The sequence below is a fragment of the Asterias rubens genome, chromosome 12 (genome assembly GCF_902459465.1).
Source record: "Asterias rubens chromosome 12, eAstRub1.3, whole genome shotgun sequence".
Classification (NCBI taxonomy): Eukaryota; Metazoa; Echinodermata; class Asteroidea; order Forcipulatida; family Asteriidae; genus Asterias; species Asterias rubens.
The window spans coordinates 2,404,197-2,425,471 of NC_047073.1; the positions used below are offsets into that span (position 1 = coordinate 2,404,197).

Below are 21,275 nucleotides of genomic sequence, written 5' to 3' on the forward strand. Positions count from 1 at the left end.
TCGAATCCCACTATTGATATGTTTCACAGAGCTCAAATAGGGCCTACCGAGTATATACAGTGCTAACATACATCGGTGTATGGGTAAAAACCAAAACTAATATTATTCTTTATCCCCGATGCAAATGACTTCTATTAAAATTAATATAAAGTGCTGTCATCGGAAGGTGCAAGTTTAAAGTTGAAAATACTAAAAAGTAGTCAAGTACAAAGACTTTTTCTTTAGAAGCATCTGAGTTGACCTTGAACCCACCCGCCAGGATCCCGTTTTTGGACCCCCCCCCCCCAACAACTTGTGGACTCAAAAAATCTCCAAAACTTCTTCCCATTGAGCAAGTGGTGATATTAATGTACAACTGTATCTATAGGTCTATAATGACACAATTAACACGGATCCTACAACAGAATTTTTTTTTCTTTTTTTTTAATAATAAAACTTTATACACACTAATTACATGTATACAGCCTACAACAACCGTTACAAACTATTGCCATGGTACACTGTTCCTCTGCTGTAATCAATGTAATGAAACCGAGGTTGGATGGTAATAATAGTCTTATCATTATGGATACATGTAGTATGTCAATAATGTACATGTGTCAAGTTTGTACCAGTTAGGTTAACTGCGTCTTGGCAATGGTAATGAGACATAATGTACACATTGTTAGGTCTTCTGTACAAATTATTTACATTTTCAACTAAAGTTAGGCTAAGTTTAGCCTGAACATCTGACGTCACACTTCGAGGCTCGTGAATAACGCCAGAGACCGGCATCAAAACCAGCAGTGTACTGTTTGGGCATGGAAATCTCACGTTTGTCACTGTACACGTTTACCCAATACCATTGTATCCAATGGAATGCGGACAAAGACAGGGGCCCAGTCTAGGCTAAGTTATGATACACTTTTGAACGCTAAGTGGCAGCAGACTCACAAAGCAAATTTCCATTTTGTTTGTAGTATGAGCATGCCTTATATATAACTCTATGGAGGTGGAGGAGAGCGTCAGCTGGTGGTAACCTACAAGAGTTGATCGCTCTACGCATCTACAAGATCCAACTTTCCGTTTTTTTGGCCACGTAGTGAGAATGAAAAACAACAGACTCCCAAAATGCATCCTACTTGAAGCAGTTACTGGAAAAAAAATAGACGGGGTAGGCCTCGGAAGAGGTGGCAATAACAGCACCTTCTACCTGGGACATCAAAGAGCGCAAGATAAGCAAGAGTGGAGAAAAAAAATCGTGGAGCCAACGTCCTGCAGGATACGGTGCAATATTGATTGATTGATGGAGCATCTCACATTTCCAAGAACAATATTGAGTTACCTTGTAAGTCTGCTGCCACCTAGAGTCACACAAGTTCTCCCTTATATGGCCCCATAGGCAGTGCCATCATTGTTTAATTTGTATCAATGTAGTTCTGATTAGGCACAAAATAAACATCAAGAAAGATACAACAAAAGTAACATACTCTTTATTCATACATTTTTACATATTATTTTCCCAGTGCAATTGCATTGTGTCATACTGCGTCTTACGAGGTTACTAAGAGGTTAGAAATGAGTGCATTTACAAAACTCATGTTAACCTCAGAGCCCCCTCCATTTATTTTGATTGTCGTTCCCCACAGGCTGTGTCAATTATCTTGAGCTTATGCTTATTGGGCAAAGCTTGGCCGTCGATTGAGTTTGATGGGTCCTACGTTAGGACGAGCTGCTATGATGAACAATGCCTGCTCTAGTAAATACTCCTGCCACGAAATGGTCCTGCAGAGAGAGGGATTAATAAAGGTCAGTTTCCAAGCCGTTGTAGGTATCAATGACATATTTAACTTCATAGAGCTCTTTGACAGACGATCGGATTGCTGCTTAAAGATTTCCCAAAACTCTTCCTAACTTTAGACTAATCTGAAGACTTTGGATGAGTCCCAACCGTGCACTGTGAAATCGACAGCTGTACACCTTTGTCACATTTTTTTTTATCAATGACCAGTTCTCACCAGTAGTTTCCCAACAAATAAAAAGTCTGTAAAAAGTTTGACTACAATATTCTCATCGAAGTGTGTGCTTTCAGATGCCGAAAAAGGGCTTCAGGCTCGAAGTCTTTAAATAGCTGAGTGAGAAATTATATCTTCCTCAAAAACTATGTTACTTCAGATAGAGACGTTTCTCACAATGTTTTTTTTATTACCAACAGCTCTCCATTGTTCATTATTTGTAGGTTAGCAACAATTATTTTGAGTAATAACTTAAAGTGTCCAGTGCCTTATTAAGCAGCTCTTTAAAAATAGGCCAATGACCTTTTTTCTTTGCTAAGTAAACATTTAGTCGGACACCAGCCACAACAATGCAAACTTAATGTTATTCGAGCGGTTAAGAGCACATTCAAACTCTGATGTTTCTGCTGGTGTTTCTGATCAGCAGAGTGTGGGTTCGAATCCCCAGCCGTTACACTTGTGTCCTTAAGCAAGACACTTAACAATTGCTTCGTCCTTCGGATGGGACGTAAACTGTTGGTCCCATGTGTTGTGTAACGCATGTAAAAGAACCCAGTGCGCTTAACGAAAAGAGCAGGGGTTCGCCCCGGTGTTTCTGACTGTGGCTGCTAAATGAGCCGTAGTACCTTGTAAACTCTTATAAGGTGCTACATAATTGGGTCTCAGAAGTATCATCACTTCAATAACCTATACATCTTTCTGGAAGTCTGTATATACTCAGCGCCTTGAGTACCTTGTTTGGTAGATATGTGCGCTATGTAAGACTTCGATGTTATTATAACCTTATTTGCCTTACGCTATTCCTAGGTCTTACCCAGAACAATCTTCATCAGCACTCATCAGCAAATTGGTGTTTGTATCAATGTGCATGTTAAACTCCTTATTCTTCGCTTTCCAAACATCTTCGGAAATCTTTCGCCTGTGAAATAATAAGAGATACCGGATTTAATAATTATTGATAGCACGGTTCCCACGCCATCTTTGTGGGCAAGTTCACACGCCATCTTTGTGGGCAGCTCGGGTTAGGGCTTTGTGCTGTGCGAAGCACCGTTTGTACGCTACCGAGTGGTTCATAGCAATATCGTGCAGGAAGGGAATTGCTGACAAACTTTCGCACGCAGCGGCATTCTCACGCATATTTTTCAATAAAGATATCATAATTTTTAAAGGCGGGACACTTTTAGTAATTGTCAAAGACCGGTATCCTCACTCGGTGTACCTCAACATAAAGCTTTTGAAAATGTGGGATAAATTTGTCATCAAAGTTGCACAAATATAATGAAGGAAAAAAGTTGCATAGAATGTGCTTCCAGTTGACTGAAAAAGGCTTTTTGCCTGAAGCCTTTCTCAAGTTCAAATTTTGGGGTGAAAACATCTACCCCACCCCTTAAAACTATTGCATCAAATGCATGTCGTTTTTAACAATTTTTTTGTTTGACAGCAATATGGTGCCTTTACTATAACTTGAAGTTATTATTATGACATTAACAACTTTTGTTCATCTCGACTCGACGTTTACAAGTAGCAACGCGAACTACATAAATAATGAACACAATTTGAAGGTAGTTTCACGGTATATGCTAATGCAACCACTGATCCGGATTGTTATAATTAATGTTAAAAGTAGAATAAGGATATCATCCACATAGGACGAAACTCCATTGGGGGAAAGAGCATATTGAAATATTTAAAAGCATACCAATAAATAACAGAAACACTCAAACAAAAAGAACCGCATACATAATTAGAACCATTTAGATCCACAGCAAGGATGATGAATATTTGAAGGGTAGAGTCAAATATTGAAACATTTAAAAGGTTATAAATAAATTAAAAACACAACACTCAAACAAAAAGAACGACACACATATTTCTTAAACCATCAATAATTAAGAACGTCTCACATTAGAAAGGATCCGATCCGACTGCTGGCAGAAGAGCAAAGGGCAAGAAAAAATAATACCATAAGTGTCTTAATATTGTCTATTCTAATAAAACTCTACAAAGACAATTGGGGCTCTAAAAAGCGTTTGAAATCATACATTATAAATGAATATGGGTTGAAAGAAGTTTTTAAGTTAACGTAGTATCAGGCCTACCGATTTATTATATATACACACAGTATCCCTTGAAACTGTGTAGTTTTCTTTTTAGTTCGTTAATTAACACGGCTCGCATTTCTTTTTACAAAATGGCGGACCGTGCTTTAATTCACGAAGTATTGAAGGAGACCACACAATTATTTCAAGGCATATTTTGTGAAGATTAGGCATATAAAATATACTTTAAGAACGTCTTTTCAACCATGTTTTATATTTCATCGCAGACGCTCTCAAACGTTTTTTTAAGCCCAAATCGCCCAATTAAAGGAAAGGTGTTACTTTAGTCTTTGAGTAAACGGCTGAACTAGGAGAGTCGTTTTACACTGCAAGAAAGCACGCAAACACAAACCATTGCCTGAAAAATATCATGTTGTCTTAAAGATTTGCAAAGGGTGTTTGTAAGAAAGTAAAGGGGTGAAACAAGTTTGGGTAGATATGAAAACAACGCAGTTCAAAGTGTTGTATGTAATAATCTGGGGAAAATATATTTCACGAGTTATTAGGTGAAATACTGACCCCGAAAAATGTGTTTAAAAAGCAGTGCACACAAGAGTGTTTAGAAAACGCGGAAGAAGGTGTGCACATTAAAAAATAAAAAAAAATTGCTATGTATAACAAAAATACATTCACGTATGTCTCTACTGAGAAGAAACAACAGATGGAGTTAACAGTCTTCGCACAAGGGCGGATTAAAAGAGAAGCGGAAAAGGAACGGGTTAATAAAAACCAAAACTTGTTTCTCTGCAAACCAGAACCACAAACCTGTCCATCTCTAATCCGGTACCGTCATCATCCTTGTACCATGGCGTACTAGCTTTAATATCATCGTCCTCACTGGGGTTTTAAATAGTCAGATAGAATAACGTTGGACCATTGCATCAAGAACTGGCTCTCACTCATTCTGTTGATCGTCATCAATATTTTACCCTTAAAGTGAGCGTTGCTAACACTACGTCTTGGCATTTTTGTTTTCAATATGTTTTCTCCATGCCTCAAGTGCAATGCCTCACTGGAATCAAAGTCATTGATATTCTATATAGGACCATTCCATTATTATCTAAGAGAGGGGTTGGGTCCCAGACTTTTGAAGATTTTTGTACCTTTTTAAGGGGCTAACAAAATATTTCCACTCATTTCGTGCACAAGATTTAACCCCTTTGATAAGGTGAACAATCAGATTGTTTTTTGTAGCAGACTTCCAGATGTCTAGATTTTAAACCACCCCCTCTACCAATCAAACTTGTTGGCTTACTATGGTGCCAGTAACTTATAAGTGAACCTTTCCTGCATTTTGTTTAAATCCTGGTGGTACTCCGACACTTCAGGGTTAATTGTCATATGGTTGCAGTTTAGACTTGTTTAGTTAGCGGTCCCCAGTCTGACAAATTTAAACAAGAACGTTATCCCAAGTTAATTGCGCACGACCCCCTTGCATCCTCTCTGGTCCATTTGGGTTTTGAATGTCATAAAATTAGTACAGGACAGTATATCAACGGTGTATTATTTACTTGTTTTATCACACACATGCCAACAGCACTATCAGCGCAAAATTAAAAGAAACGAGAAGTTTGAGACGTAAATAGTGAAAACACATGCACAATCCACATGCAAGACTCCAGTCTGAGGTGGGATTCGAACCTGGTAATAGGTTAAAGGGCAGGGGAAAAAACACTAAGCCAACCTGATTGCCCGGGGAAGTTGTTGGCCTACGCAGGACTTAAAGGCACTGGACACCTTTGGTAAAGAACAGTATTCTCACTTGATGTATTCTAACAAGTCTGTGAACATTTGGGCTCAATTGGTCATCGAGAGTTGCAAGAGAATTATGAAGGAGAAAGAAAAATTGTTGCACACATTTGTGCATAATAAATGGCTTCAGGCACAAATTCTTTTAATATTTGACTGACAAAAAATAAATTATTTCAGAGTAACCGTTGCTCACGATGTTTTATACTATCAACAGCACTCCATTGCTCGGTTTACCAAGCAGGTTTTTATGCTAACAATTATTTTGAGAAATTACAAAGTGTCCAGCGCCTTTAACCTGTTCTTATTATTAAACAAGCAAATCGATTCTCTCCTTCTACAAAAGTGACCTACCTATCCCTTAGTGACATTTCGCTTGGATCGGGCACAAACAGCGAATACCAACTACGGAAGGCGCGCCTGGCTTCAAACTCCGTGATGACCCCATCGCCGTCCGTGTCGAAGGCACGGAAGTTCTCTCGTGCCCGGTGTACCTCCTTCTCACTCAGCTTCTTGGCTAAATTTTTCTGTGGGGAAGCAAATAATAATATCAACATTTCACGCATAAGGCCAGTAATGTATCCAACATTGTGGGGTGGGCCTGTGCCTTTAATATGTTTTGATACCTTGTGTAGACCAGTGTTTGGCCATGACATGAACCCATACTCACTGTGGCGGAGATTTTAAAAAAAATATAATTTTTAGTAAGCGTCAGCTTCATCAGTTAATTTTAGAACCACAAAGAAATGTTTTGGTGACATGTTTTTACTAATTTCTCAAAAACTACAGCACCTCAGCAAGTTATATTTCAAGGGAAGACTTGACCATCATTATCATCAAACTATTTGTAAATATGTGGACATTGTGTTTAGGATTACCTTTTTGGGGATCCAATAAAGATGAATTGAATTGAGTTGAGTTGAGTTGAATTGAATTCAAATGAATTGAATTGAATTGAATTGAATTGAATTGAATCAAATTGAACTGAATTGAATTGATTTGAATTGAACTGAATTGAATTGAATTGAGTTGAATTGAATAGGATACTTTTGGGGCGCTTGGTGGCAGCAGACTTACAAGGTAAATTCCATTAATCTCGGTAATGTGCTCATGCTCAGAGCTACGTAAACAATGGAAATTTACCTGGTAGGTCTGCTGCCACAAAGTCTCCCATTGAATTGAATTGAATTGAATTGAATTAAATTGAATTGAATTGTGTCATATATAAAAAGTGCCCAAAACAACCCGTACCTTTGACAACGAAGAGAGCCTCCTGACAGCCTCGTGGCTGAGGAACTCCCACCATGATAGGCTCCCAGTACGGTCCGTGTCTATCGCCGTGAATTGGTTCTTTTCGTCCTCCTCCTCGTACCGCATCATGTCGCGATCTTCCCGGTCTCGAAACACCTTCTTACGGTACCTCATGAATTCTTCCAGCGAGATCGTCGAATCTATAGCACATGATCAGGAGTTACGTTAGAGTGTCTGTACACTGTTGGCAATTACTCAAAACAATTGTTAGCATAAAATCTTACTTGGTTACAAGCAATAAAGAGCTGTTGATGGGATAAAACATTGTAAGGAACGACTCCCTCTTTAGTATATAAAGTAGTTTTTGAGAAAATTAACATTTCTCTCTTAAAAAAATAAAGACTTCAGCTGACGCCTTTTATTATGCATCTGAAAGCACACAAAGAAATGCAACAGGGGAGTTTTTTTTTTCATTGGTTTCTTGCAACTTCGATGACCACTAACTTGAGCCAAAATGTTCACAGGTTTGTTATTTTATGCAGATGTTGGGGTACACCAAGTGAGAAAACTGGTCTTTGACAATAGCAAAAAGGGTCCAGTGCCTTTAAGGAAAATGGACGAATTGAATGTACGAGCCCAGGCGAGTACCATTGTAATCACGAATCTACACTTCAGAATCTTTTCTCTCTCAAACTATTTTCCCGAAGACATTGACTTCTCAATTATAAGTGATAGATCACGCGTTTGTTTTCGTGCCAGTATAGGGGTGACATTTTTTGTTCTTTCTTTTTTTTTTGCTTTTTTTGTGGGGGGGGGGGGGGGGGGTTGGTTATCTCGAGATAATGGTTTATTGTCGACATTTCAGTGAATGTCACATAATTATTCGACAGACAAAGCACATTATTGAAGTCTCAAACAACAGAAAGAGCAATAAATACTCGAGTCAAGGCTAAAAGTTGTTCAAACCTGAGTCGATATCTGCCATGTCGAAAACCTCCATCAGTTCGATCATATCGTCCTGGGGTAGTAGTTGGCTCAGATCTTCCTGCGTGACAAACAATAATAACTTCATTTTATAAAAAGAATGCTCATTTTGAAAGTGTCGTGGCCGAGAAGTTAAGAGCACAGAATTAAATCTCTGGTGTTTCTGATCAGCAGAGTGTGGGTTCGAATCCCCTGCCGTGACAATTGTGTCCTTAAGAAAGACACTTAACCATGGCTTCGTCCTTCGAATGGGACGTAAAGCCGTTGGTTCCATTTGTTGTGTAACGCATGTAAAAGAACCCAGTACACTTATCGAAAAGAGAAGGGGTTCGCCCCGGTGTTCCTAGCTGTGGCTGCTCAATGCGCCGAAGCACCTTGTAAAATCCTTATAAGGTGCTGCATACTGGATCTAAAATGCATAACTTCAATGACATTTTCTTCTGTAAAAATGTGTACACTCAAGCGCCTTGAAAGACTTCAATGTTATTTTGGTTTCACCTTTGTGTGTTAACACTGTATACTCAGTGTATTATTCCCGAGTTGTGTGAACAAAATCAATGGTCTTTGCCATTCTAGTGCAGTGTCTTACTAACTATAGACCAATGAGATTGCCCGGTAGCTAGAGGCACCAAAATTTAGTATAGGAGTCCAGTATGGATCGTTATAGGACGCTTCCAATATGATCACCACCTGTTTGTCTAAATGGAGTAATGTCGTGTCTACAAAGGGTCATTCAATTTTTTTTTTTTTTTTAAATACATCTTTTCACAATGCAGGATGCATGAGTTAGGATCCATATCTTCCAATTTTCACAACTTTCATTCACTCATTTGACATTGTTGCTCTTTATGGCATACCCTAAAGGAGCTTTGAACACAATCACCATGATAATGACTGGTCATTAATACATTTGTGTATTGATAAATGCTTTTAGAGAGTCAAGGCAGTGTTTGAATGGTTACCAAACAAATTATTAATTTAAGTATTAATGGATACCAAATAAATTTTTAAGTTAGGTATTTATGAATACATTTTCACAATGTAGGATGGGTGAGTTTGGATCCATATCTTCCAATTTGCAGAACTAGCCTTCACTCATTTGACATTATTGCTCTCTATGGCAAACGCCTTTGGAGCTTTGAACACAATCACCTGATAATGACTGGTCATTAATACATTTTTTTTGTGTATTGATAAATGCTTTTAGAGAGTCAAGGCAGTGTTTAATGGATAGCAAATAACTTATTGAGTCTGGGCTTATTGTTTTGCACGTTCGTTGTTTCTGACAGTTCGCCCGATTTTCATCCGATGAAAATATTAAGTCAAAATTGGTACTTATTCATACGAAGGAGTGTTTAGACATTAGAACACCAATTTTGTAAGACGGTGAAAGGACTGAGAGAAATTCGCTACGACCAGTGCCATCATTTTGCGGTGTCTTCGGAATTGAACTTACAATTTGTAATCTTCACATTCTAATCAGTAATATTTTGAAACAATGTTCGGTTTTCTCATTTCCTTGCTGATGATCGTTCCGTACTTGATGGGAGCAGAGAGCAGCGCCCCGGCGTACGGACGATGCCCTGGCGGCTGGCATGAGTGGGGCGACTCGTGCTACATGAACCGTTTGGGGACGAAATACAATGTGTTTGAGGCCAAGGAGATTTGTAGGGGTTATGGCGGGAACATTCCCTCTATCAACTCCAAACCGGAACATGATTTCATCTTGGTCCCGTTTGAGGGTTCGTTCCCAGATAACATTCCGGATAAAGGATTCTTGATTGACTGCACCGACAAGGTGGTGGAAGGGGAGTGGGTTTGCACCGGGGATGGTGAATCGCCTTACCGCCCTGGCTGGCTTGATGGATCAGGGCAGCATGAAAATTAAGATTGTGCAGTAGTCAGCACATTCTACAAGTTTAACGATCTGGGTTGCAGTGAACTCAGGTATGTCATATGTGAGCGTCCGGCCCCTCCCCTTTGCTCCAACTCGGCCAGTAGCTGCTACTTGGTATTTCACGGGCGTTGCCTCATGAACCACACCCTTGACGCCATGATCGTGAATCGCCCTCTGCAGTGCTGCATGGTGTGTCACAAAACAACTGGATGCCGTTCGTTTAACGTGGCTGGTGGAGACTTATGTGAACTCAAGACCGTAACCCGGTTTGATGTGGATGAGAAAAGATATTACAAAGAAAGGGAAGCCTGTATCTACTACGAAATCAAATAATTGATTTCGGATTGGGAAACATTACAAACTGTAAATAATAAAACAGTGGCGCCATATCGGCGTGTGTTTAATAAACAGCACTTCCGATGGGTGATCAATATCGTTAAAAACGATGAATTATACACGTATACAAAGTAGTTGACCACTTAAATATTAGTCAGATATTGTTTGACAATATCTGACATTTGGTAAATGTTTTTACTAATTCACATCAAGCGAAGGTTAAAAGGGGTGGAGTGTTTAGACATTAGAACAAAAGATTGTCTCGCCGTGGACGGAAGGACTGTGAGAAGATTTGGCACGACAGACATTTATTTTAAAGCGTCTTTTTGGAGTTGAAATCATTGTAATCTTCGCCGACATTCTAATCAAGAATGTTTTGAAACAATGTTCGGTTTTCTCATTTCCTTACTGATGATCGTTCCGTACTTGATGGGAGCAGAGAGCAGTGCCCCTGCGTTCGAACGATGTGCTGACGGCTGGCGTGAGTGGGGCGACTCGTGCTACTCTAACCGTTTTGGGACGAAATACAATTGGTCCGACGCCAAGGAGATTTGTCGGGGTTATGGCGGGAACATTCCCTCTATCAATTCCAAACCGGAACATGATTTCGTCTGGGGCCAGTTCCAGGGTTCGTTCCCAGGTAGTGATCCTGATAGTGGATTCTGGATTGACTGCACAGACAAGGCGGTTGAAGGGGTGTGGGTTTGCACCGGGGATAGTGATTCGCCGTACCACACTGACTGGACTGACGGATCGCAGCATGAAGGTGAAGATTGCGCAGTGGTCAGCGACATCTACAAGTTTAACGATGTATATTGCAGTGAACTCAGGTATGTCATATGTGAGCGTCCGGTCCCTCCCCTTTGCTCCAGCTCGGCCAACAGCTGCTACTCTGTATTTCACGGGCGTTGCCTCGTGAACCACACCCTTGACGTCATGATCGTAGAGCGACCGTTGCATTGCTGCATGACGTGTAACGAAACACCTGGATGCCGTTCGTTTAACGTGGCTGGTGGAGACTTATGTGAACTCAAGAACGCAACCCGATTCAATGTGGATGGAAAAAGATACTACCAAGAAAGGGAGGATTGTGTCTACTACGAAAAGTAGGACAGCAACAAAAAAACAAACGTTAAATTTAAACTTGAATATTTGGCGCCATTATACGATGTGTTGCGAGCTATTTGATTTAGGTTCTGCTGCCCAGGCACCTCCGATATTCGTTCATTATTAATGAGCGTATATCACAGGTTAGCAGAAAAATCAGGCTGCCAAATTGCATGCTCACCGTTGATTCGCGGTGATAGTGCTTGTTGCTCAACATGTTTCTATTGGGTCCTAGTCAGCCGGGAATCGGAACCTTTTGTCTTAATAACACAGAAGGAGATGGCGTCAATTAATCATGAAAGAAATTCATCAAGGCCAACTTGATTCTTGCTAGGGTGGGGTTTAAGCTTGTTACACCATGTATTCACAACAAATTGCCAAGGAACTGTAGTTCCTGAGTCCGCACACATCACTGGTCCGGGATAATCAAACTGGATTACATTGTCTACCTGATCTATAGTAGACTTGCTCAAGGCGTTCGCATTATTCCCTCCGGAACAAACGCCGTTGTAAACCCAGCCGTATACACAGTGTGTAGTGTGTGTCACACCGCACGACCCATCCGTCACAAGTCATCGCTCAAGGCCCGCCGTACGACGACTGTGCACAAGTCATCCGCACTCGTACCACTATACATGCGGAGTGCTGATAGTGTACGCGGGGGCGTCGTGTCGTGCGATGTGATAATACACACATTACGCACAGTATACGGGTGGGTTTTTACAGCGGCGGTCTTTTTCGGACTGAATCATTCGACTGCCTTGAGCAAGGCTAGATCTATCGAGGTTTTTAATTTAAAAAAAAACGGTTGTTGTTCTGACCACTGTGTGCATAAAAATCAACCAAACAAAACAACGAAAACAAAACAACCACAAACAATGGGTATTGAGTCAACCTTAACTTGAATGTTTCTGTTTAGCTCGTGCTTGTGTAAATGGATCCAAAAACAAGTTCGGGAAATTTAAGGGCAATGAGACAAAGGCACGAGACAAGTTCGGGATATTAAAATGTAATGAGGCAAAAAACACACGTCTTTCTTTGATCAAAGTCAATTTGAGATCTTTTCGCACCAGTCATCTGGCCATTCACAGGCCATGCTAGCAAATATTTATTTCATAAGAGTCTTAATAGACCAATCAAACGTTCAACTCCAAGGGATGTAACTAAAAGTTGCAAGCTACCCCCGCCCCCCCCCATAAAAAAACCCACCGGTTTGCTTGCAGTGTATGGTGACGCAGTGAACAGTGAACAATCATCCAGTGGTTAGCCCCATGTCGGTATAATGCTCGGCTAAGCAATGACAACAATAATAAAGAATTTTAATTAATACATTAGGAACAGTTAAGGATGGCCATTACAAAGCGCAAATACTGCTAGCAGAATTCAGACTGAGCAAACGCTGTTGTCAATTCACACACAGAGCAACGAGCGAATTTTGGTGTTCCAATGCAAATTAACTGAAACTGTGTACAAGGACTGTGACAAACTTCATACTACTTTATAAGCGCGTTTTTTTGGAGTTGAATTCGTTGTAATCTTCGCTGACATTCTAATCGAGAATATCTTGAAACAATGTACGGTTTTGTCATTTCCTTACTGATGACCATTCCGTACTTGATGGGAACAGAGAGCAGCGCCCCGTCGTACGGACGATGCCCTGGCGGCTGGCGTGAATGGGGCGACTCGTGCTACATGAACCGTTTGGGGACGAAATACAATTGGTCCGACGCCAAAGAGATTTGTCGGAGTTATGGCGGGAACATTCCCTCTATCAATTCCAAACCGGAACATGATTTCGTCTGGGGCCAGTTCCAGGGTTCGTTCCCAGGTAGTGATCCTGATAGTGGATTCTGGATTGACTGCACCGACAAGGCGGTGGAAGGGGTGTGGGTTTGCACCGGGGATGGTGATTCGCCGTACCGCACTGACTGGACTGGCGGATCGCAGCATGAAGGTGAAGATTGCGCAGCGGTCAGCAAAATGTACAAGTTTAACGATTTGAATTGCAATCAACTCAAGTATGTCATATGTGAGCGTCCGGTCCACCCCCTTTGCTCCAACTCGGCCAACAGCTGCTACTCTGTATTTCACGGGCGTTGCCTCGTGAACCACACCCTTGACGTCATGATAGTAGAGCGCCCATTGCATTGCTGCATGGCGTGTAACGAAACACCTGGATGCCGTTCGTTTAACGTGGCTGGTGGAAACTTATGCGAACTCAAAAACGCAACCCGGTTTGATGCAGGTATGAAGGGATACTACAAAGAAAGAGAAGAATGTATCTACTACGAAAAGTAGTACAGCAAAATTACAAACGTTTAATTTAGGCATCTCCGATATTCATTCATCAATTATATTCCAAGTTACGTCGAGCTGTACATGTATATAAGTAACATTGAATCCATAATTGTGACATCTTGACAATCAAGTAGTTATCAAAGACAAAGTTTATCATTTTAAACATGACTTTCTGTTGAAGCTTCATGGACCTTATTCACATGACGTCGTCTGAAAAGGGTTCTCATTGGCCCACCATGTGCGCTGCGCGTATCAAGATGCGTACGATTAGCTTACACCCTTAGGTATAATTTTCAAAGATAAGTGATCTCACTTGATGTACCCTAGATTTGATTCAAGTCCCATTCTCGTGTGAGAGATCCCTGGAGCATTTCACCCCAACTTTACTATAAAACAACACGTAGCATAGACAGTACTACAGTGCGCGCTCGCCGTCAAAATGTGGTCCCGAGAATGCGGTACACGTTTGGAATGCAGAGCATCACAAAACAGTAGTTTCCTGGGGTTGGCACGGGATTGGGACTTGAGTCAAGTCTATATGTACCCCGACTCGGCCAATAGCTGATACTCTGTAATGCATGGGCGTTGCCTCGAGAACCACGCCCTTGACGTCATGATCGTAGAGCGCCCGTTGCATTGCTGCATGGCGTGTAACGAAACACCTGGATGCCGTTCGTTTAACGTGGCTGGTGGAGACTTATGTGAACTCAATTAACGCAACCCGGCTTGATGGGGACGGGGGATACTACCAAGGAAGGGAAGACTGTAGGCTATCTTCTACGAAATGTTAATGGACTTGGACAAATTGACAACGTCAACTAAAAACGGCAACCCAGTGTTGCAGAAGACTATGTCCCCTTGTAGACTCGGTCCCCCATTTTTGTTATGGGAAACTGTGTATAAACTTCTTCTGATAGCGCCCGCTTCTGAATCAACCTCCTTCAAACCATGTTAATTTCCCGTAGACCTTTTCGCAAATACTCGGGCGCGCACGTAAAGTTCGGAGTTAGGTGCATTGTGGTCTAGCTAATGCACCCCATTCAACAGTTTGCGCTTGCGCAATGGTATTTGCGAATGGGGGACAGAATCTCCGGTAGACATATTTTCATGGGACACCGGCTCTACGGTAAGCCTTGTATGGATGGGAAGAAATACTACCCAACCAGGAAGTGTGTATCCTTAGTATAATTGACTAGGGAGAAAAACAAAACTACAAACGATAACAAAAATTAACCTGACAATTTTCCCCATCACGCTTAGTGAACAGTTTGCTAATTCACATCAACAATCTCTACCCTTGCATGTACCTATTTACTCCTGGGTGGTGAGAAGCAATTATAGTTAAGTGTTTTTAGACCATTCAGCCACAACGCGCTTAAATTTTACGTATCTTGTTGCAATTCCTAAAATACCAGCAATTTTGTGAACTTGTTTTATGAATGTTGTAGATTTATTTGAGTATATTCATTAAAAGGGTATGTTTAGGAGGTGAAAAAATATATAAGTTTTTTTCCTGTGTTTCTTTATATCTCGACTTTAGAAAATTGTTAGCTCTTCTTGCATTTTCTAGAAAGGGTTTATTTTCAAGTTGCCTTCGCTAAAACGGACACAATTGTTTCGGATGACACCTAAAGTAGGGTAAACACTGCAAAAAATTATGACCATAAAAACTGCTGCAGCTGTTTGTATGTTTATCTTGAGAAAAGATTCCCTTCGAATTGGATATTTTTCAACCCCAAAACATTCGAATCGGAGAAACGAATCACAAATGAACCGTTTCTCAGAAATGTTGATGATTGGTGACCGTTTGCAAATATTGCGGCCGACGATGCAGTTGGTACCCGCTCTCTTCTACTAAACGTGGATGGATTGGACGTTTGTTTGAAAATATTTTGACGGTTTGTCCACTCGAATTCAACTGAAGCTTTCAAAAGTTAATTTTGTTATTATTATCTTTCTTGATAATTTTGCCTGTAAATCATGCAGCTATACGTCGACATAAAACAATCTACGACCCTACCTATTGGACCAGGCACTATTGGACGCTTTTGGTAATTACTCAAGATCTATATAACCATAACAACGTTCTAAGAAACAAGCAACGGAGAGTTGTTACTTTAATGAACAATATTGTGGGAAAACGTCTCCTCTGAAGTAACATAGTTTTGTAGAAAGGGGTGACACTTAAATATTTGAATACAAATTTTTATAAAATGGCCAACTCGTGTCTGTTCCCGACGTAAAAGGAAACCGTGCAATTTTGAGTGATACTTGAGTGGATTATTATATTCTACTTTTAAACAATCTTTATAACCATATGCATTTAATAACAAACGGTTTCAAACGCTTTTCAAAGACCAACACGACCGATCCAAGGCAACGTGTTCCTTCAAAACACAACAGTTGTCTAGTTTTTATAGCATGGCACAAATAATTCAAGCTACTCACGCAGTCATGACATGACCAGCCGACTCCAGAGGTGGACCTGTACAGCATCTGCCTGGCGGTGGCGTCCTGCGCTCGGCCAGACTTCTTCAAACATCCCTCGTGGAACGCATGGGTGCAGACACGGCAGGGGAATAAAACCCCACCGGAATGGGAACGGCAAATGGCACACATCTCATCTGAGGGAATCTGTAACGAGAGGCAGGAACAACTTGCTTAAAATGCGCAAACCAAACTACTTGTTTTTGTTTATCCCCCTTCGGTTTCGTTTTAGGGCTTTGGGGTAAGGGCTCTGGGTGGGCACCCAAGCCCCCTTACTTCCTGTGGTAAAACCACTGGCAGTAAACATTGACAATACACGAAGATTTAACCAGAGCCGTGCGTAGCTTTCGAATTGACCACAGTCGACCATGCCGTAGTGCATGGTTCAATATAGTCAATCTCCCTGTGCTCTATGTTGTTTGGTTAGCTAGTCGGATGAGAGGACTGTTCCACAGACAGGACACAGACACAGAGAGATTTACCCCCCCCCCCCAAGATCAGTCCGATCTCCCCACCACAACAAGTTGGTTTACTGTGGAGAGCTGTGCGGCGAGCGATTACGTGAGCATCGTCCATTAATTTGTACGTGATTCTAAACTCTGTTTTTCCCAAAACAAACATAAATGCGCGTGGTGTATTTGTATTGATCTGTCGCTGTATGGTGTAACACTTACAAACAATATTGACTATGGGTACATGACAGTTAGGCATCAATACATAACAACGTCCTTCACTTAAGTGGTGTCGTCCCAAACTGAACAAGCCGATTTCAGAGTTTTACTTCACGAAAACAAAGAACTGGCATCCTGAAGTGGTCTAAGTGGGTGAACATAAAGCAGACGTGCAAGCAAAGAGCTCTTAAAAATAGCTCTCGAAAGGCACTCGTAACCTTAAAGATGAATCGAATTTTCAAATAAAAAATTGCATAAAGCAGTACTGAGTGGGTACTTATTTGGAAGAGGAGAATAAGAAGTTAACGAGACATCAACATATGTTAATTAGTCTTTGTTATTTAAACTAGCCAAGGTCAATTGTTGTTTAATTATCCACAAGTGACAATTTCCTGCTTTGCAGCGTTTTAAGCAGATGATAGCTCTTCGTGACTGTCTTTAAGGTACGTGTCGGGAAGATGGTTTTTTTCTTTTTCTCTTTTCTTCCACTCTGTGCTTTTTAACAAGTGTTCTGCGCCTCTGATCATTTTGTATGTAAGGGGCGCAATATTAATTTTAATTATTATTATTATTATTATTATTATTATTATTATTATTATTATTATTATTATTATTATTATTATTATTATTATTATTATTATTATTATTATTATTATTATTATTATTATTATTATTATTATTATTATTATTATTATTATTATTATTATTATTATTATTATTATTATTATATTATTATTATTATTATTATTATTATTATTATTATTATTATTATTATTATTATTATTATTATTATTATTATTATTATTATTATTATTATTATTATTATTATTATTATTATTATTATTATTATTATTATTATTATTATTATTATTATTATTATTATTATTATTATTATTATTATTATTATTATTATTATTATTATTATTATTATTATTATTATTATTATTATTATTATTATTATTATTATTATTATTATTATTATTATTATTATTATTATTATGGTTCTCTTTGAAATGTTAAAGGCACTGTACACTACTGATAATTGCTAACAAAAATAATTGCAAACAAAAAAACTTACTTGGTAAACAAGCAATGGAGAACTTTTGATAGTATATTACAACATTGTTAGAATAACGTAGTTTTTGAGAAAGAGGTAATTTTTCACACAAATACTAAAAGAGTTCAAGCCCAAAGCCTTTCTTTTGGCATCTCAAAGCACGCGAATTTGTGCAACACTGGTGTTTTTGTCTTCATTGTTTTCTTAAAACCAATTGAGTAATAGTTTCACACACTTGCTACTTTGTGCATGTTGGGATACACCAATGGAGAATACTGGTCTTTGACGTATACACGTGTCGGGTAAACTGTGGGCATTGAAATATTAGTTAGACCGACCGTGCACCACCCTCCTCAGATGCACAACAGCACCCCCCCCCCCCCACCGCCCGACCAACCCAAGGAGAGTCAGACCTAAGGCGATACATGGCATCCCATTGTCAAGATGCTACATTATTGATTAGTTAAAAGTGGCACAACTCTAATCATAATATCAAACATGTTTACTCTCTTTTGTCGCAACTAATTTGGACACAATGTTAAGTGAATTCAGATCGATACACAACCGCCTCTGTTTACCAACTCGTCCTATGTCTGGCACTCGGTCTATTTATACCAGGGGATGTTGAATATTTTAAACGGCTGGCAACAGTCGAAGATAAATATTCAACAGTCTTAACAGGTACGCGTTAATTGGGGAGGCAGTTTCCGCAAACAATGAGAGAGATGCTAAAAAAAGGTCCTTAGATTGACCAGTTTGCTGTATTACATCTAAATGATTATATGAATTGCAAATAACGGTGTTCTAGTCATTGTGAAATCTTGGTAGGATCCAAGCCCACAACTTTGTGATTGCAAGTCGTGCAATCTATACTACCAACTGGACCACGTTGACATTGACGCTTTGATATTTATTTATTTATTTATTTAAAAATCTTTATACAGGTTACAAAAAACAGCACAGTTTTACATTATGGTCCTGTAAGAGAGAAATCACAATCCTCAGACCTCATAAGGTAGATTTTGTACAAATATTTTTTTTTATTACGAATGTGAAAGTGAGCGCATTGAAAAGTTGCTTTTAGTATTTATAAACCATTAAAGACAGTGGAATTACTCAAAATAATTATTAGCATAAAACCTTTCTTGGTGACGAGTAATGGGGAGAGGTTGGTGGTATAAAACATTGTGAGAAACCGCTCCCTCTGAAGTGCCATAGTGTTCGAGAAGTAAGTAACTTTTCACGAATTTGATTTCGAAACCTCAGATTTAGAACTTGCTAGTCTTTGACAATTACCAATAGTGTCCACTGCCTTTAAAACTACTCTGTGACTATCCGACTAGCCCCATAAATAGCTTCGATCCATTGGGCCTTGTCACTTTTTATGGAGCTACTCTGTGCCAAGCGCCTTACCTTAAGACTGAAGCCTCCTGGTGGTTCATAAGGAATTTTGATTTCACTTTCATTACTCTCTGACCTCCCCCTCCTCGTGAGATCATCTTCATCATCGTCTACATCATGCACTCTCTCAACCGTCTTGTACCCCGTCAGAGCAGAGTCAACAAGAGCGAACTCCGTCTCAGGAATCTCAGCCGTCTCCGTGACCAGCCCTTCCCTCAGAGCAGCCCAGGCATCTGTGGTGTCCTTAAAGACAACCGTTCTGGAGTCATCAACGATTTTCTTGGGAGTGGACTCCCTCTTGTGGGAGCTACCGCCCCGTAGATCGTCCAGCAGCAGGGCGTGGGATTCACGTCTTGCCAAGCTGGTCCCGTTCTCCTCTACTTCACGGACCGACTCGGTGGTGACCGTTGACGACGAGGAACGACGCCTGATGGTGTCTGGGCCGCTGTCGTCGTCGCTCCCCTTCGACGAAGCATCTCGGCTGGTCTTCCTCATTATCGACACCACCTTAGCAGCCTTGCGGAAATTCTGGATTGGGGTTTTCTTCACCTCTGTCACCCCTTTTGCTTTTCCCATTGTCACGCCCATTGTGGCACAGTGGTACTCCGTAAATTATTCAGATATTATCCAAAATCCAGAACAAGAAATCACGAAGAAAATCAACTAGTAATTGTCCTAGTCCAAAACGATAGACACTAGGATTGTTAGTGTAAATCCTTTATAGATGTTAACCCAAATCCAGATCAAGAAATCCGGGGGAAATCAGCTTGTGCTTGAATGTCCTCTTCCAAAACGGTGGCACAGATGAATTCATGGAAACAGTTGAACCATTGGCAAACAATTACCATTACTGAAACGAAACAGTTTCTCTCCAGTTCTTTATGGAATAGGCGTACCATGCATTACAGTCAACACTAGAGACTCCGGGCAAATCCGACGGTTGCAAGCGTCCAACAAAGTCTAGCAAAGTCCATGTGTTTGTGTAGATCTGACATACACTAAACTGCGTGCACTGATTGTATCGATCTATTGAACTGTCCACATGTAGTTGCAAGTTGTTTTCATTTTGTCAAATCGTCAACGAAAGTTGGTTCTTTGGATTTGCACTGCAACAAGGAGTACATAACTTCAGTAGTTCACTTCCTCTTTGACCCGCTCGCTGACTTATTCTAAGCAAACACTGATACCATGAATATCAAATACCAAAGTCACTGAGCGCTTGAAGAGGTCTCACTCCCGAGTATCACTAGCCTCAACTAGTCCGTGTGCAAATAAGCAAACATCAAATAGTTGTCAACACACCTGTAAGATCAAAGTACAATGCTGTGGTCGTGACCCACTAGTGGGCAACAACTGTTGTATGTTTGGTCACTAGGTAGACGCTATTGTTATGATTCGATTGACCGTGCGCTGAAGTGCTCAGACCGCGCTTGGTTGTAACGCGTGATGAGCCTTATAAGCGACTCAATGTCTTAAGGCTGTTCTGGGAGATCCCTGATATCCATGTTTAATATAACTCTTTAAGTGATTGGACAATTGTTGTTTGAAACTGCCTGAAATAGCTACACGACTCTTTTATTCTCTCACAAAGCAGCATTTAAGCGGCTTCAGGAGACTAGCCCCAAATCAATCACTGTCTAAAATCTAAACATGGTTTGTGAAATCGTGGATGGTCACCCAACAACAAAAGGTGTCTCCTTGAGGAAGCTTTCAACCGGTGTACCTGCTGTTTATGACCGGTGTTGTGAATCCTCTTAACTGTCTTGGCTGACGTCAGAGATCGTCACTAACGGTAAATCCGTAGGTCGTATCCCAACCAAACTCTTTGTTGGGCGGCTTGGCCCAGTGAGTTACAAACCCCGTTTAGCCCACCTGCTGTTAAAGGCACTGGAAAACATTTGTTATAAGCACAAAAACTTACCTGACAACGAGTAATGGGGAGCT

General features: G+C 40.3%; 1 protein-coding gene across 1 annotated transcript; it reads right to left on the reverse strand.

Moving 5' to 3' along the window:
* Positions 1-482: 482 nt before the first annotated feature.
* LOC117297743 (PHD finger protein 24-like) lies at positions 483-19,919 on the reverse strand. The gene is made up of 7 exons (XM_033780891.1): positions 19,344-19,919; positions 16,164-16,349; positions 8,060-8,138; positions 7,094-7,293; positions 6,197-6,369; positions 2,809-2,913; positions 483-1,764 (listed from the first exon to the last, which is right to left on the reverse strand). The coding sequence occupies exons 1-7, from the start codon at positions 19,917-19,919 to the stop codon at positions 1,656-1,658; spliced, it is 1,428 nt and encodes a 475-aa protein (XP_033636782.1). The 3' UTR covers positions 483-1,655.
* Positions 19,920-21,275: the final 1,356 nt, after the last annotated feature.

Coding starts and splice junctions, on each gene's coding strand:
- LOC117297743 (XM_033780891.1), bottom strand. CDS start 19,919: ATGGGCGTGACAATGGGAAAAGCAAAAGGGGTGACAGAGGTGAAGAAA. Junction 2,914..6,196: donor GAAATGTCACTAAGGGATAG/GTAGGTCACTTT, acceptor ATTATTTCACAG/GCGAAAGATTTCCGAAGATG. Junction 1,765..2,808: donor GCTGATGAAGATTGTTCTGG/GTAAGACCTAGG, acceptor CTCTCTCTGCAG/GACCATTTCGTGGCAGGAGT.